Source organism: Peromyscus maniculatus, chromosome 3 (genome assembly GCF_049852395.1).
Source record: "Peromyscus maniculatus bairdii isolate BWxNUB_F1_BW_parent chromosome 3, HU_Pman_BW_mat_3.1, whole genome shotgun sequence".
Taxonomy (NCBI): domain Eukaryota; kingdom Metazoa; phylum Chordata; class Mammalia; order Rodentia; family Cricetidae; genus Peromyscus; species Peromyscus maniculatus.
This window is the reverse complement of record NC_134854.1, coordinates 107,366,817-107,384,137: the sequence shown is the minus strand read 5'-3', so window position 1 is coordinate 107,384,137 and position 17,321 is coordinate 107,366,817. Positions and strand designations below refer to the sequence as shown.

Below are 17,321 nucleotides of genomic sequence, written 5' to 3'. Positions count from 1 at the left end.
GCATGGGTGTGGTGGGACTCGTATTTGGTCCTTCATCATACTGCTGCATTTTGGGGAGGCTCACAGAAGGCCATGGCTTCTCAAGGCCCATTAGGATTATACAGACTGCTAGTTGTGGTCCAGCCCTCTGGGAAGACGACTTCTATACCTAGTCAGCAATTGAAACCAAACCTCAGAGACCCTTGCTCTGGCTTTGGGGAGGATTACACGCTGGCGTGGCTGACAGTATGAGCACTACTGAGAAAGATGGAGCGTTCTGCTGCCGCCCACGGGTCTAACTTGTGCCCTCTGCACCCACCTTGACTACTGCAGGCCCAGAGTGCTCCACCAGCCCACTCTCCATAAAACACTGCTGCAGAGGCTATCACCACTCACATTTTATTGAGGCCAGTGGGCAGACCAGAGGGAGAGGGGTGCTGGCTGTTGTGAAGAAGTGTGCCCCTACAGGTAGAGGGCCAGTCAGGCACGTTCTACCTGGCTCCACCTTAGAAAGGGCTTGTAGCCTAGGTACCAGTCCTCCCTGGGAGCCCCCAGCAGGACTGTGTGCAGGCCTCTCAGGGAAAGATGGGGAGTGGTAGCTGTCATTTCCACAATGCCCACCCCAAGAATGAGATGGTCATCTGTGGCGAGGAGGGAACAAAGTCATGGCTCATCTCTAAGCGTCTGCCCAGCTCCTTCAGGTTTCTGGAAGACCTCAGTGTTCCTCTATGGATATCCTAAAGGTGAATGTCTGAGATCAGACCCTTTGCTGGACCATTTCAGCTGGTCCCAGGAAGAGTGGAGCATCCTAAATTAAGGAGCACAATCTGTCATCTGCCATACTGCTAGAGTCCTGATGAAGACAGGCCTCATCTATACCTTATAGGGCTAGCCATCTTGCCTGAGCCCCAAGAGGCAAGGCACAGGCACAGCAATCTGGAGTCTAGAGAGTCGGTTACTCTCCACCTCCCCAGTGTCCAATGGGAACAGCCCAGCACCCCGGCACAGTCTTCTGAAGTGTTCTGAAGGCCTAGACCTTTGTTCCTGCCTCATGCTGGCAAGTGGCAGGATATTACTTCAGCTGCAGCTGTGGTAGGTGAGCAGTAAGGAAGAGGTAAGGCATCACATCACCTCTTTCTGTCAAAGAAATCAGTCTGCTTTCAGATTGGCAATTTTGTTGTCACCCTCAAATTAACAGCCAGTCTAGAAGGGTCAAGCCTCAGGTGGATGGGTGAGTATGGGCCAAGGGGCCCAGAGGAAGAACACTGTGAGGCTTGGAGCCTGTTCCAGTCTCACAGCTACAGTGGGGCATGGCAGGGGAAGACCAGTTCCGGAAGGCTTGGTGAGGGCACAGGGCCGATGCAGCTCAGCAGCAGTGCTCAGGGCATGAGGTCTGGTGGGGGCGGGTCCAGCCTCTCTCCTACCCTCCGACAGAAGGCCAGAAGGGAGAAAGCAGGCAATGGGTGCAAGGGGGAGGGGATGTTCCTCCCAACCACATTTGTGGAGGATGGGCCCCCTTTTCCAGCAGGGTTTGGGCAGAGCCTCTTCCAGGCAAGGTCACACATCAGTCATCTCATCCCCTAGCTCTGCATCTTCTGGCTCTCCTTCCTCCTCATCTTCCTCTTCCTCCTCTTCTGAGGTCACATTGGGGTCATCAGCCTCTGCCAGGCATTTGGGACAGGAACAGATGAACAAGTAGTTCTCCCTTCAAAGTAGAGAAGTGACAAGTCAGGCCTTGCTAGGATGAAAGAGCCCAGAGCCCGACCATGTCCCCAGCTGGCACCTGAGGATCTTGTGGCGGCTGTGGCGGCTGCGCTCCCGCTGACAGCAGTCTAAGTAGCTGATACAGATTTCCTGTGGGGCAGAGGAGGGTGTGAGTGCCTATGCCCTCCCTCAGATAGGAAAGAGCTTCCCCAACAGCTGCCTATCCACTGTCAACCACTGGTCCTGGCCCAGCATTTAGGCCGTCAATGCCCTTCAACACTGATCCATACCCATGCCTCCAGCTGGGTCTGAGACAGACAAGGGTGGAGGTTGGCCTCAGACCCTGAGGAAAACTAGCCAGTAGCCAAGGTCTGTAGATGGAATCAGAGGTTAACCTCTGGATGATAACTTGTATAGGAGAAAATTTCACCAGGCTGTGGCCACCAATCAGACTCTCAATCCACACTCCACCCCGTGGCTCAAGCCACAAAGAAATCAAAAAGTAGCTGGGCACATAGCTCTACTTCAATCTGAAACTTTCTACAGATGTTTGAAGAACTGAGGGATCAGATCACACCCTGGGGCCTGTGCTGACTTTCTGCCAGCCCAACAAAGGGCTCCAGCTGGCTACTGCTGTTCCCTGGAGAGAACCTGCAAGGCCCTATGCCCACCCCTGCTGCCAAGTCCCCTCACCTCGCCCGGCTTAATATCTTCCAAGGCGGTAACATGCAAAAGGAAGTTGTTTTCTGGGAAGGAGGTCTCTGCATTGGGAACACAGCTGTGGTTGCCTGGATCACAAAAGACAGATAATGAGTGAAGTATGTGTATGTAGAGCCCAAGACCTTGCACTTACTAGGCAAGCATTCCATGATTGGTCTACACCCCAGCCCTTAGTTTTCAATCTGGGTCAAGCTACCCTTGAACTTGAGACACTCCTGCCTCCAACTCACAAGTGTATCTATGCCCAGCAATGAAAATCAGTTTTTAAAAAATGGTAATTCTAGCTGGGTGGTGGTGGTGGCGGCGGCGGTGGTGGCAACGGCGGCGGCGCACACCTTTAATTCCAGCACTTGAGAAGCAGAGGCAGGCGGATCTCTTGAGTTTGAGGCCAACCTGGTCTACAGAGCTAATTCCAAGATAGACAAGGCAGAGAAACCCTGTCTTGGAAGAAAACAAAACAAAAATATAATTCTAGGGGCAGGTAGATGACTCAGCAGGTAAAGGTGCTTGCCTCAAGCCTGACAACCTCAGTGTGATCCCTAGAAACCACTTAGTAGAAAGACAGACCTGACTGACCTCTATCTGTTCACCATAGGCTCTGTGTATGTTAATAAATGTTAAAAACAAAAGGAAGCAATGTGTGGTGGCACTCGCCTTTAATCCCAGTACTTGGGGGGCAGTGCAAGCAGATCTACAATACTAAGTTCCAGGCCAGCTAGGGCTACACAGTGAGACCTTATCTAAAAAAATACAACAAACAAATATAAAAAATAAGTAAAACTCAACTAATATTCTCAAGCCAAGTGGCCCACACCTGTAATCTCCACCCCCAGGAGCTAGATAGGAGGATTTGCTGTGATTCGAAGCCCAACAGGACTACACAGAGTTCCAGTCTAGTCAGGACTCCAGAGACCCTGTCTCAAAAAAAAAAAAAAAAAAAAAAAAAGGCTGGGCATGGCATGCCTATAGTCTCAGTACTTAGGAGGTGGATTAGGAATTCAAGATCATCCTTGTCTATATAGCAAGTTCAAGGTCAACCTAGGCTACAGGAAACCCTGTCTCAAAACTTAAAAAGGCCTAGGTCGCCGGGCGGTGGTGACGCACAACTTTAATCCCAGCACTTGGGAGGCAGAGGCAGGCAGATCTCTGTGAGTTCGAGGCCAGCCTGGTTCCAAAACGAGTTCCAGGAAAGGTGCAAAGCTACACAGAGAAACCCTGTCTCGGAAAAACCACAAAAAAAAGGCCTAGGTCACTTACTTTGTGGTTGAACATTGCAAGGAAGGGCAGGTGTGAGACCCCATTTCCTGTCTTCTGACCCAGTCAGTGCCTCTTCCCTGAAGACCACAGTGCTGATCCAATGTGCTTTGTATCACTGCTGGCTCCACCCCCACCCCACGAGACTGACCATGTTCTCAGATGTGTCCCATTGTCTCACCAAGGGAGGCATGGGGCTCTGAGGACATTACAACAGATCATTTACTTCTGTCTGCTAACTTGGAACCCCTGACCACCCAGCCTGGGAAGAGAGGTTATTTAGTAGTGAGGAAAGCAGGAGGTGCAAGGCTGGGATCTGGGGAGGTCTTTGTGAGAGGTGGCCTTGGTCTTCCCAGGTACTGAGGAGACTCTTCCAGCGTGAGGCCTCCTCCCAAGACCCTATAGGCCTCAGGCTCTACTAGTGCTTCCTGACCACATCCCATAGGGCAGTGGTGGTACAATGCCCATGCTTCCCTTGGCAAGCAGCAGGGCTCTGTGCATCCCCTTAGGTGGACCTGGCCACTGTAAATATCTGTTCCAACACAAGCAGAAGGCTGGGGATGAATGAGCCTTGGGTTGCTTGGCTCCCAGTAACATCACAAACAAGCAAAAACATGAATGAATGAATGAATGAATGAATGAATGAATGAATGAATGAATGAATGAATGAGAAAGGAAGGAAGGGAGAAGAGAAGAGGAGAGAAGAGAAGAGAAGAGAAGAGAAGAGAAGAGAAGAGAAGAGAAGAGAAGAGAAGAGAAGAGAAGAGAAAAACTGATAAGAGCAATAATTTCCAAGAGAATTTCCATAAAAACACAGACCAAACCCCACTCTAGACTTGACCTGGTCAGCCCAAAAAGGGTAAACTGGGAAAGAGAAGTGGCAGGGGCAGAAACATGCGGGCCCATTCCTCCCCAGTGCCGAGACTCACAGCAGCTTTGAAGCACAAAGAGGCCAGACCCTTCACAGTTAAGGAACTCGCCGGTTGCTGTAAGACAGTAATGTGAAGATGCCAGTGGGAGAAGGAAAGCACACTCACAGGAACAGACACCAGCTCTGCTCTTCTGCCACCCTCCAAAACCCAGGCACTCGCATTTGACCTGACCCTGCTTCTCTGAGACAAGCCTGCTCTTCTGTCTGCATCACTACTATTTATCTGGCACTCCCCTCCTCCCAGCATGGAGCCTCTGGGTGAGTCTCAGGACCACTCACCTGCATGTCCTGTGGCTAGATCTGAAGCTTCCCACGGGCACATAGGGGTTCCCTTCCCCTACCATGAGCTTAGAGCTCCCTGGCAAGAACTGTGTCCACTACCTGACAAAAAAGCTCCAGGGATGAGGGAAGTCACAGCCCCATCTCACCAACCTGCCTCAATGTCCTTGTACAACTGGTCAATGAAGGTGTCCAGCTTTTCCCGGTCCTGAGGCTTCAGCTCCAGCGCATCACAGGCATGTACCCACTGGCTGAGGGAGCTGGAAGTCCCAGCAGCCCATGGTTGGAAACAGCCCAGGTCACAGGACTCTTCATGTCCAAGCATGTTAAGCCCAGGCAGAAGAGTCTCCCACCCTGCCTTGTTCTTTTTCTAGAGTCAGGGTCCTATCTTTCCAAAAGAGCAGCAGATTCCCCTGCCTCACTCCTCCCATCCAGGTCTGTGCAGCACCCAATCCATCTTGAAAGAAGCTGTGGCTACCTTCCTACACTAATCTCCCATCTGAACCCCGAGGGATTACCTAATAGGTCTAGAACATTCTCTCCTAACCTGGTTCCAATCCCTTGACCATTGGTCCCAACAAGGGCAAAGAGAGACCGGAATCCATCTGGCGTGAACCACTGTAGGGAGAGAGAAGTGAGCCTGGGACCGCTCTTCCTAGTCCAGGTCTGCAGTGGGAGGCTTCTGAAAGCGCGCCTCACTTCAACTCCAGACCCGGAGCACCGCAGAAAGGCTTCAGGTCCCACCCACCCTCCTACACTTACCTGGCTGAGGGTCTCCTCGTAAAGGGCCTCTGTGAAGAGCCTACGCAGAAGTTCCAGCTGGCCCTGGTTCAGGGAAACAGAGGGACACTTGCAGCCCTGGAGACTTCCCCTCAGTACCATGTAGGTGAGAAAAAAATCAGATGCAAGAGGAAAAGGATACAGCTGTGTGGCCTGAGCTTTCCCTGGGGATAGAGGCAGTACTTATTTCCAACTTTCTGAGGGCTCCAAGTGAGGGTGTGAGCCCCAAGTTTCTTCCTGTTTTCAGTACTTGTTCCAGCAAGGCTGGGACAGCACAGCTCAGAACACCCATCCTCATCCTCCCTTGGAGCTTCCCTGAGGCCTGCCTGGCCTCTGACCAGCTAGGCTTTCTCCTTGATTCTTTGTTTGTTTGCTTGCTTGTTTGTTTGAGACAGGGTTTCTCTGTGTAGCCCTGGCTGTCCTGGAAGTCACTCTGTAGACCAGGCTGGCCTCGAACTCACAAAGATCTGCCTGCCTCTGCTGGGATAAAAGCATGCACCACCACGGTCCGGCTCTCCTTTTTTCTAGGTCCAGCATAGCAATGCTCTGAGACACATCTTTCCCACAGCTGCATTCCCAACCTCTGTCTGCCCCCCTTGAACAGTCTCTACCCTCTGGCAGCCTCCTCACGTTGGCAACTCCAAAGGAAGGCTGAGGTCCTTACTGTCTTCCTGCCACCACACCAATCTCACACCACTCCCTGACCTGTGGGCCTCCGACCCTCCACTCTCCAGAAAACCTGGTATGCCTACTGCTGCCTTCCTCAGGAGTCCTGCCTTCCACACGGCCTACCAAGTGCTCTTGGGTAGGACATGCACCCCTCTTTCTACTGCCAGTTTTAGGTCTGTATTAGGTCACAAAGGCAAATGGGGTCAGGAATGTGCATTCTTTGAAGGGATTTTTAAGACCAGGTTTTAACCCCCATTGTAGCTGAAAAGAGATCAAATGTGGAGTTAGTCCCCTAAAGGTAGCCACAGTCCCCCCAGGCTACTTGAGGAGTAGGGAGAGAAGGCCATGAGAGAAAACCAACCTTGAATTTGTCCCCCAGGAGTTTGTGGACAATTTCCTCTTCCTCATTGGCCGTTTTGCTGCAGAACTGGGAGAAAAGCCTGACCCAGTGGTCCTTGTCCTTGGCCTGCAGGACAAAGACACATAAGGGTCATGTGCCCGTGTGGAAGAGAGGGCTTATGTTTCTCAAGTCCCTTCCATCAGGAAATGACCACCACCCAAGACCTTCTGCCCAGGGCCCGTCCCCACTCTGCCCACACAGCCATTTCCAGCTGGAGCCGGGCTTGCCAACTCAAAATACTTTGAAAACATAAGGCCACTGAGGAAGGACAATACAGACAGAAGTGGTCAGCATGGTGTCTCTCACTTCATGTAAGAGACACTGTCCTGGAACAGTGACGCCTATCAGTCAAATTCAGGAACCACTGCTGCATAAGGCAGACATCTCATAGAAAAACGAAGATAGGCAAAACCAGTGCCTACGGCCTATGCCTGACTGCTGGATGGCATGTGCTGGAGGTTCTCCATAGCAAGCAGCTATCCTTCGGGAAAACCCAGGAGCAAAGCATCCGAGCGAGGTCAGTACAGACCCAGGGCTGACTGGGGGTCAGCTTCTCTGGCTTACCTGTTTCACCGTGGCCACCATCCGGGCCATCAGCATTATACTTGCAGTCTCTGGAGGATAGTGAACACTCCTGGGGAAAGAGAAAGTGTAGCCTAAAAATTCCCTCCCTAGGAGCAGAGCCTGGGAAGCCCATTCTGACGGCCACAGAGACATCGGTTGTCAAAGGCTGGACTCAGACAACTTTGTATCCTTAGGGTTTGAAGGACTCTCTTGGGGAGTCTGAAATGGGCTGAAGATGGTAGGGCTGGCTGCTCAGATTAAAGGCAGGGTGCTGAAAACCGTGACTTCCGTTTAAGCCTAACAATGGAGAACACATCTTGGGGATGGATGTAACTCACAAAAGCTCCCAACAGCTGCTGAGCCGAGGCAGGAATGGAGGGAAGGGACAAGAGAAGAGACCTACCTCCATGCCTCCTGAAGCTTATTCAGGGGGTGCCGGGGGTCATCCTGGGATGCGCCTGGGCACAGGATTCGGTGGTATTGCTCTGCAGCTGCCAGCCGACATTCTGCACTGCAGTACATCACCTGTTAGGTGGGGTGGAGGTTAGCCCCCAGGACCTGGGGTACTCACCTCAATTTAACTGCATATTTCTACACTAGCCCCAGAATAAGAGCTCAGAGAGGATAGTACAGGGTGTTCTAGGGCATGCACCTAACCTAAGCTCGTTATACTACATGAAGGGAAGAGAGCTTTTCAGCCCTCTCAGACTCCCAAGAGAAAGGTATGTCCCACGACACTTATTTTCTGGACGGGCCACACTGGCAGCAAAGAGGCTGAACAATGACTGGGTCCCTTCACTGTCACACACTAGACTGTGAGCCTTGAGGAACAGACCAGGTCTGTTCAGACTTTGTCTTGCCAGTGAAGGCTAACTAAAGCCTCCTTGGCCTGCTCCCTTTCCTGTGCATTCCCCAGGCAGGGGTGCTCACCTGGCAGTGGGGGCAGTGCTGGTGGAGGTCCTTGCGCACAGTGCACAGCTCTGGGTGTGGTAGGACCTGGCCTGGTTTCCCAGTCAGCCTCTGGGCATTCTCCTCCGCCTTCTCCAGTGCCCGAAGACAGTGGTCACAGGCTGCACGGAAGCCAGACACAGTAAGTGCCCTCTTTCAAGAACCCTCTAGCTCCTCCTGACCCCACTGCTTTTCCATCAGACTCAGTCCATGGGGATCCCTACCTCTGACTGCTGCTCCTTCCAGTTTGTCTCTAGCTTAAGAAAAATAGAAAAGGCCTATGGCTGGCAAAGCCAAGGATCATACTTGCTCTGGCCCGTAACACAGTCTTCATCGAGCATGGGTTATGCACCACCTTTTAGTAGGGACATCTAATTTGGTACAGAGCCCTTCAGCATGATGTCCAGACACTTATGTAATGGGAGCAGACTCTAAGTTCTAAGAGAGTGTCCTCCCCAAGAAGCCTTTTGGAGGCATATTCCATTGCAGGTACATAGCCCCAAACACAAAGGTAGGCAGATATGTGGTTCTCAGGTCCTGTTCTCCAGGGGAAGACAGCATTTCCTCCCAGCACCCAGGGGGTTAACCAGAAGACGTGTGATGCTCTCTTCCATGCACAAAATGGACGGGCCCAGCCACCACCTGAGGCAGGCAAGATGTGCTCACCCCGGTACCGATAAAGTGCATTCCAGAGAAACTGTGAAGCCACCAGGGGCCTTTCAATGAAGATGGTCTCTCCCTTCCGGATCAGCTGTGTGGCGAACAGTCCCTTTCCCTAACAGGGCAGAGAACAGACAGGGTAAGACATAGCTCCAAACCTGCCACAGTGACACACATCTATAATCCTAGTATATGGAAACAGGGGGATCAGGAATTCAAGGCTAGCCTGGGCTACATAAGACCTTTTTGTTTTGTTTAAAAAAAAAAAAAAAAGCCAGGCAGTGGTGGCGCATGCCTTCAATTCCAGTACTCGGGAGGCAGAGGAAGGCGGATGTTTGTGAGTTCAAGGCCAGCCTGGACTACAGAGTGAGATCCAGGAAAGGAGCAAAGCTACACAGAGAAACCCTGTCTCAAAAAACAAAAACAAAACAAAACAAAACAATCTTGAAAGATGGGTCAATAGTTAAGTACACTTGTTCCATAATCATGACTACCAGAGTTTGGATCCCAGTACCCACATAAGTAATCCAGGTGTCTCTACAAATGCCTGCAACCCCAGCTCCAAAGAAGGCAGAGACGGGAAGATCACTGGGGTCTACGGGTTATTAGCCAAGCCGAGACAAGAGCCCCAGATTCAGGAAGAGATCCTCCATCAGGGGAGTATGTGGCTATAATGGAAGAGGACACCCACTGCTCTCTTCTGCCCTCTGTGCACACAGGCATGCACACCTACATATGGATGCATACACACACAAACAAAAATACATAAAAACAGGCTAAAGAGATGGCTCAGCAGTTGACAATGTTCACTGCTCTTCCACAAGACTCAAGTTTGGTTCCCAGCATTCACATCAGGCAACTTATATCCAAGGCCTCCACCGACACTAAGCACATTGGGATACCCTCATGCAAATACACGAATAAAAATAACTTTAAACAAAAACAGAGCTCCAAGAGCTCTCAAGACCAGCTGTACCTCTGGTGAGAGAGGTCATCAGCCTCCTGAAATGTCTGCTCTAGAAGCTGACTGACCTACTTTCAGCTGCACCTCTCTCAGTCCACAGGACTGAAGTACCTGGCCAAGGAGGGAACCACCTCAGCAGCCACCTGGATACCTGGAAATGGACAGTTCAGAATGGCTAGGGGCAAGACCAAGGTTCCTAGCAGGCTGGGGCCTCCTATATCAGCAGTGGCTAGCAGGATGGCACCATCTTCAATTCCCCACCAACCTGCGCTACTGCTCAGGGTTACAGAGAAATCCTATATCCCAGCAGAAAGCAGCCTAGTCTGGGGGAGAACTGACCTACCTCCTCCTTGGACAATGTTCAGGGGATGCACAAAGCACTGAACTAGTTCTAGAACCAGCTCCCGCCATCTCCTGGGAACCTCCTAGTCAACTGCTTCCCACTGGAGACATGAGTATTCCAGTAATTCTGCCAGGCAGGTTCTGAGGTGTGGTGATACAGTGTAAGTGAGCACCCTCATGAACTCTACCTTGTCACTACGGTGTTTAAAAAGCAAACTCTCAGGCCCTGCCTAGACCTGCTAAATCAAAAGCTGCATCTTTATTTTTATGTTAGTGCGTGAGTGTGTGTGCATGTGTGCGTGTTTGTGCGCAGATGCTGTGTGACGGCCAGATGATATCTCCCTTCTCTGTGGGATGCGGGGAACGAACTCAAGTTGTCAGCCTTATATGACAAGCACTTTTCCCACCTGAGCCATCTCACAGGCCCCAAAATCTACATCTTAACAGGATCCTGGCAATTCCTATGAATGCTAAAGGTTAAGAAGCCTATTCTAAGCCAGGCAGTGGTGGCACAAGCCCTTAATCCTAGCACTACAGAGGCAGAAGCGGGCAGATTTCTTTCTGAGTTCAAGGCCAGCCTAGGGTCTACATAGTGTGTTCCAGGACAGCCAGGACTATACAGAGGAACCCTGTCTCAAAAAGCCAAAACATCAAACAAGAGCCTAGCCTGGTACAGCTTACAGTCAGGAGGGGAGGGGAGGGGAGGGGAGGGGAGGGGAGGGGAGGGGAGGGGAGGGGAGGGGAGGGGAGGGGAGACAGACAGACACTGGCTTCAAACATGTTCCGTCCTCTGGAGCACTAGAGTTACAGGTATCCACCACATCTGGCTCCACTGCGCTCTTCTGAGCAAGCTGAAGAACTGAGGAGAACTCAGAGCCCAGGCACTTGATGGTTCTGCTGGCACTGCAAGTGATGGTGTCCCTGCCAACAAGGAGCTGCCATCACAAAGTGCCAGAGAAAACGCCCTGTCACTGTGGTCGCCACAGCAGCTTCCGGTTTCCCTTCAGCACTGGTACTGGGTGCAGATGGGTCTTTGCCACACTCACAGCAAATCTCAACCTTCACATAACCTGGAGAGCTTCTTTCTTTCTCTCTCTCTCTCTCTTTTTGACAGTGTCTCCCTACATAGCCCAGGCTAACCCTGAACTAGGTAGGGATAACAGTTATGCACTACTACCCAGCTCTAGAAGCTAATTACAGAACAAGGAAGGTGGAATAAAGTGAGAGGCAAAACCCAGGACTTCCCCTTGACTGCCTTTCTGGAAGCCCTATCTCTACACTTTGTGGCCCCTGGGATCAACCAAGCAAAATGAAAATCAGCCTCAGGTGACCTCTGACAATTTCAAATCCTGAAACTGGGTAACTGTAGTGGGTAGCCATTCCAGCTTGGATCTGGAAGCTCCAACCCCCATTGAGACTCTGGCAACTGTCACGCCTACGAGGTGGGGCGAGGGGAGGTGCTGGAAACCTGAGAGCTGGATGGGCAAGCGCTCGCTCTGGGCGCGCTCTCTGCGCCTGGACCCTGGATGGTGGAGATTGATTGTGCAGAGCTCCAGAGAACACCACTGGATTGCTATACGCCTTCCCCAGACCCCCCGCAACCTATCCATTCCTTCATTTGTAAGTCATCCACTAAATAAATCTTCCTTTTAACTACGTGGAGTGGCCTTTATAATTTTCCCCAATAGGTAACTAACCAGATGTAGTGGGCATGCCTTCGTTTTTTTGTTGTTTGTTTGGTTGGTTGTTTTTTTTTGTTTGTTTGTTTGTTTTTGTTTTTGTTGTTGTTTTTGGTTTTTCGAGACAGGGTTTCTCTATGTAGCTTTGCGCTTTTCCTAGAACTCAATCTGTAGCCCGCGCTGGCCTCGAACTCACAAAGATTCACCTGGCTCTACCTCCCGAGTGTTGAGATTAAAGGCGTGTGCCACCACCACCCGGCATGGGCATGCCTTTAATCCCAGTACTAAAGGTTAAGAAGCCTAGCTGGCACACATCAGAATAAAGAGTGAAGGAAACAACCCTTCAACTATTCATTCTCTCTCTCTCTCTCTCTCTCTCTCTCTCTCTCTCTCTCTCTCTCACACACACACACACACACACACACACACACACACACACACACACACAGGATAGCTTCAAACTTGTTTCATCCTCTGGAATACAGAAGCAAGCAGATTTCTGAGGCAGAGGCCAAGGCCATACTGGTCTACAGAGTGAGTTCCAGAATAGCCAAGACTACAAAGAAAAATCCTGTCTAAGAAAAAAAAAATAACTATAGATCTCCCTTTCCTTTAAGTCCTGGAAGACCTTATGCAGAAAATATTTAGTCACCAAAGCAAAGGAGAGCCAGAGGAATGGTGGTTGGTGTGTGTAACCCCAGCATTTAGGAGGAAGGGGAATCAGGAGTTCAAGGCCACTCAAAAAACAACAACAGGGCTGGAGAGATGGCTCAGCGGTTAAGAGCAAAGACCGCTCTTCCAGAGGTCCTGAGTTCAATTCCCAGCAACCACATGGTGGCTCACAACTGTCTGTAACTCCAGTTCCAGGGGATCTGACATCTTCACAGATGCACATAAAATAAATTAAGAAAAACCAAAAATAAATAAATAAATAAATTTTTAAAAAAAGCAAAGAAAGAATCAAGAGTTGTTTCTTTCTAATGTTACTCATTCCTCAAACATACAAAAGTATTTCAGGAAAAAACCACTCCAATGCAGATCAAGAAGCATGCAAGGTTGGGCACTGTGGTTCACATCGGTTGTCTCAGAATCTAGGAGGCTAATGCAAGAGGGCTGACTACCTTAAGTTCAAGGCTGACCTGAACTACATAATGTGGTTCTCAGCCTTCCTCATGTGTGGCAACCCCAACCATAAAATTATTTTCGTTACTACTTCATAACTGTAATTTTGCTACTGTGAGGAATCATAATTGAATAGCTCTGTTTTCCGATGGTCTTAGGCAGCCCCTGTGAAAGGGTCATTCAAGTCCAAAGGGATTGTGACTCACAAGTTGAGAACCACTGACATAATGGGCTACGCAGAGCTACACAGTGAGGCCACATCAGAAGGAAGAAAAGAACGAGAGGGGAGGATGGGAGGGAGGGAGGAGAGAGGGAGCTAACATGGAGAGAGGACAAACTTAAGAGAGGACTGTACAAACTCTTAGCCCAGACAGTATATTTGAGTCTTATGGTTCACTGGGGCAGCCAGACGGCTGAGTGGGTGAAAGTGCTGGCTGCATCAAACCTGAGGACAGACTTCCATCTCCAGATCTCACCGTAAAAACAGAGAACCAGCTACGGAAAGTTGTCTTCTGACCGCTACAGGATGTGGCACACACATGCATCCATGTCTAGGTAGACACACATACCATACACACAAGTAATAATAAAATACTTTAAAGTGCATGAGTGAGATTCCATTAAAAAAATAAAATCTTCCATAAGTGATTTTTTTTAGAAAAATACAATTATCAAAATAATTCAAAAGGAAGCAAGCCCGAATTAATGAGCTATGCTGGGACCTAGCTAGTGTACAGCAGTGTAACATTCCAACGGGCACCTACTGGACCTCGAGTTAGGTTTCTGTCCCCACTGATGTGTCTCTGGCATAACAATTCATGGAGATCTAGACATCATTCCTACTCATATCCACAGATGCAGTAAAAAGTGACTAAAAACTATGCCCACACTTGTCCCCTCCAATACTTCATGCATCAGGAGACCATTCTCTAAAACTGTCACTCATTCTACCCTAAGTCAGGCTTGAGTGTTAGGTGGTAACCTGAGGAAGAGGGCACAAAGGGAAAAACGACAAATCAATCATGACACAGGACTCCAGCTGCCAGAAGCCCGTGATAGGCTCTAAGTCCACACGGGGAGGCGATTCTCCCCAGTGGAAGGGTAGGGGTAGGCAGAGGAACGTGACCAGATGGAGGTTTTTTTGTTTGTTTGCTTTTGAGAAAGGGTTTTACTCTGTACCTCAGGCTAGCCTGGAACTCACAATAGTCCTCCTGCCTCAGTCTTCTGAGTGCTGGGATACAGGCCAGGGCCACTAGGCCAGTCACCAGCTGGGATCCTGAGAGAAGGCTGGGGCAGAACTGGGCAAGGAGATTGGCAGAAGTAAAAAATGAGAAGGAAGTGAAGAAAGGGGAAGAGCAAGACAGGGCAGGGGTAAGAGAGATGAAAAGTGATTATTGCTGGATCGGAGACACCTCAAACTGTGGGCCCCAGGAGCACCAGAGGCTCTGGGTGGTAATGGGGATGTGAACAGCTAAGGACACAAAGGATATAAGGAAGCTGACTTCCCACCCAAGGAGAGGAGTGCTCCCAATGCCTATGGAACACAAAGACAGCAAAAAACAAAACAGAACAAAACAAAACACTGGGCAGATATGGAGAGGCTGACAGCAGATGACTACAGAGTTAACATCTTGAGCTAAGGACCAAGGATATGCACATTATTATTACTCATTCAACTTGACTTTTACACTTAGGAATGCAAATAAAGATAAAACAATACCATTTGCATATGTCAACTGGCAAAGACACAGAGAGAAAAAGAGTGCTGTAAAGGACAAAAGTCTCTCTACACTGAAACCCAAGAGCGAGACCTTTGCTCTCAGGGGTGATAAATAAGATATGACATAAAGGAACTATAAATAAGGATTTGGTTAAGTGAAGTGTGGCTCTCCCCTGAAACACTATCAGTCAACTCTTGAACCAAGAAGAAATGGGCTCAATGATAGGGGAGGATGTACTGAAAGGATGCATTGAAAGCAACAGAGGAGGGGAGGGATGTTTCCGCCACTACCAAGCTGTACCTAGCACTTGGGAGGTGATAGCAGGAAGATGAGTTACAGTAGGAAGGCCAGGATGAGCTTACATGAGGACCTCATTTCAGACCAAAGAGGTAGCTTTTAAAGATGTAACTTTAATAGACGTGTATGTGCACAAGTACAATACGGAGTGATTTCTATCTTTATTTATGTGCATTTCCTATTTTACAAGGAACTAATAAAACACGATAATAGAGCCGGGCGTAGTGGCGCACACCTTTAACTGGAGAGGCAAAGGTCAGCATGGTCTACACAGTGAGTTCTAGGACAGCCAGGGCTACATAATAAGACCCTGTCTCAAAAAAACAAAAAACAAAAAGCTCACGATACAAATCGCGAAATCGGGCCGGGCGTTGGTGGCGCACGCCTTTAATCCCAGCACTCGGGAGGCAGAGCCAGGCGGATCTCTGTGAGTTCGAGGCCAGCCTGGGCTACCAAGTGAGCTCCAGGAAAGGCGCAAAGCTACACAGAGAAACCCTGTCTTGAAAAAAACAAAAAACAAAAAACAAAAAAAAAAAAAACCAAATCGCGAAATCATGTCATTTTCTTGTTAAAACCCTTCAGATAAGCACTCGGTGCGTGGGTTCTGGTCCAAGTTCCCTAGCTCTCCAAGTCTCCACCATACCTCACTCAGAAGGGTCGCTGGGGGTGCCAGGCTGCTTTATACCTCAGTTCCCTCGGCTAAGCACTCCCCACCCACTGCCTCCTGACCAGCAGCTGAGCCCCAAAGCTGGTCCAGGAGACTGCCCCAACCCCAGGACCTCCCGGAGTCTCTACTCCACCCAGGAGAGCCGCAGCCCCGCCACCTGCCAGTGGGCCCCGTCCCGCGGGCAGGGGTGCGCACGCAGGCTCCGAGGCTGGGCTTCCCCCACGCGAAATCGCCACGAGCCTGGGAGCGCGGACAGACCCTGCGCCCCGGGCCCGAGCAGGGGCCAGGCCGGCGCCGTGCGGGCCGGACCCCAGGCTGTGGGCACGGGTCCCCGGGGCGACTCTCCGGGCGGAATCCGGCCCGGCCTCACCTTGGCACTGCTCACAAAACGGACTTCCACGGCGCCCCGGGCACCGCCCGCCACGCCCACGCAGAAGGAGAACACGTCGCACATGGAGGCCGCCATCTTGGGCACGCCTCCGCCTTCTGACCCCTGACCCCGCCCCGGGAGGCCCCGCCCACCGAGCTGCCGAGCGCCCACCCTCCATCCCCACCCCGCCCCAGGACGTGCTGAGCCCCAGCGACCGCTTCGCTCTGCAGCATGGCAAGGTTTTGGTTGTCTTGGTGGCTTGTCCGGGTGGAACCGGGACGGCCTGTGCTTGCACTTTTTGGTAGTATGTGTTTCTGACTCGGTGGCCAGTGTCGGAGTCCACCAGTGACGGCTGACGAAGTAGCCCAGGAGTAGACCCCTAGTCTTTCCCTAGCTACAAAACAAAAACCAAAACAAAAAACCCAGTCTGTGTTCTTAAGTGTCCATTGTTGCTTCATTTCACGCTGTCTTGTTTTTGAGACAGGGTCTCACTATGTATCCCAGGCTGACCACGAGCTCCTGCTTCAGAAGCCCCTCACCATCCTCCAACACTAAACAAAGCCCTTTTTTTAGACTGAGAGGTGTGGGACAGCAGAAGCCTGACTTACTCATGTTCACTTTGGCCCTCATCCTGAAAGGAGAAGCAGTTTAGTGGACGCGGCTCACTCACAGGTTAAAAACGCCCCTCCGTCCGTTGGCAACATTTCTGTTAGTGTTTGCCTTGAATGCAGGTAGAGGGTTTGAGCCCCAACACTACTTAAAGCCAACACGATGAGCTAAGCCTAATACCTCCGCGCTCAGGTGGAGGCAGGAGGACCAGAATTTCAAGGTCGCCCTCAGCTACATAATAAACATAAGGCTAGCCTGGAGTACGTGAAAACCTGTCTGAAAAGAAAATTTAGGGACTGGAGACATGATGGGCAGTTAACACTTGTTGCTCTAACAGAGGACCCAGGTTTGGCTCCCAACACTGGTTCACAACCATCTGTATGTGACTCCAGTTCCAGAGGGCTCTGATGCCCTCTTCCAACCTCCTTAGGCACCAGGCACACACATAGTGCACATATGCACACGCAGGCAAAGCAATCATACACATTAAACAAAAATTAAAAAGAAAAACATTATTTCCTTTTTCTATAAACCCTCCTGCAGCTGGTCAGACTGTCTTATTTTAAGCAGGCTGGACCAGTCAGTGCCTCTGAGTTGACAGGGACTCTCTTGACTTTGCAGAGTGGAGTTAGGGAGCAGTAGTCACAGGACCTCAGGTGTGA

General features: G+C 50.5%; 1 protein-coding gene across 1 annotated transcript; it reads right to left on the bottom strand.

Annotated features, from left to right (window-relative positions):
* Positions 1-362: 362 nt before the first annotated feature.
* On the bottom strand, positions 363-16,177 carry Smyd5 (SMYD family member 5). The gene is made up of 13 exons (XM_006991550.3): positions 16,051-16,177; positions 8,895-9,003; positions 8,211-8,350; positions 7,684-7,805; positions 7,281-7,350; positions 6,678-6,782; positions 5,630-5,692; positions 5,415-5,485; positions 5,021-5,127; positions 4,587-4,643; positions 2,377-2,471; positions 1,763-1,833; positions 363-1,684 (listed from the first exon to the last, which is right to left on the bottom strand). Exons 1-13 carry the CDS (start codon positions 16,144-16,146, stop codon positions 1,537-1,539), a joined length of 1,254 nt encoding a protein of 417 aa, XP_006991612.1. The 5' UTR covers positions 16,147-16,177; the 3' UTR covers positions 363-1,536.
* Positions 16,178-17,321: the final 1,144 nt, after the last annotated feature.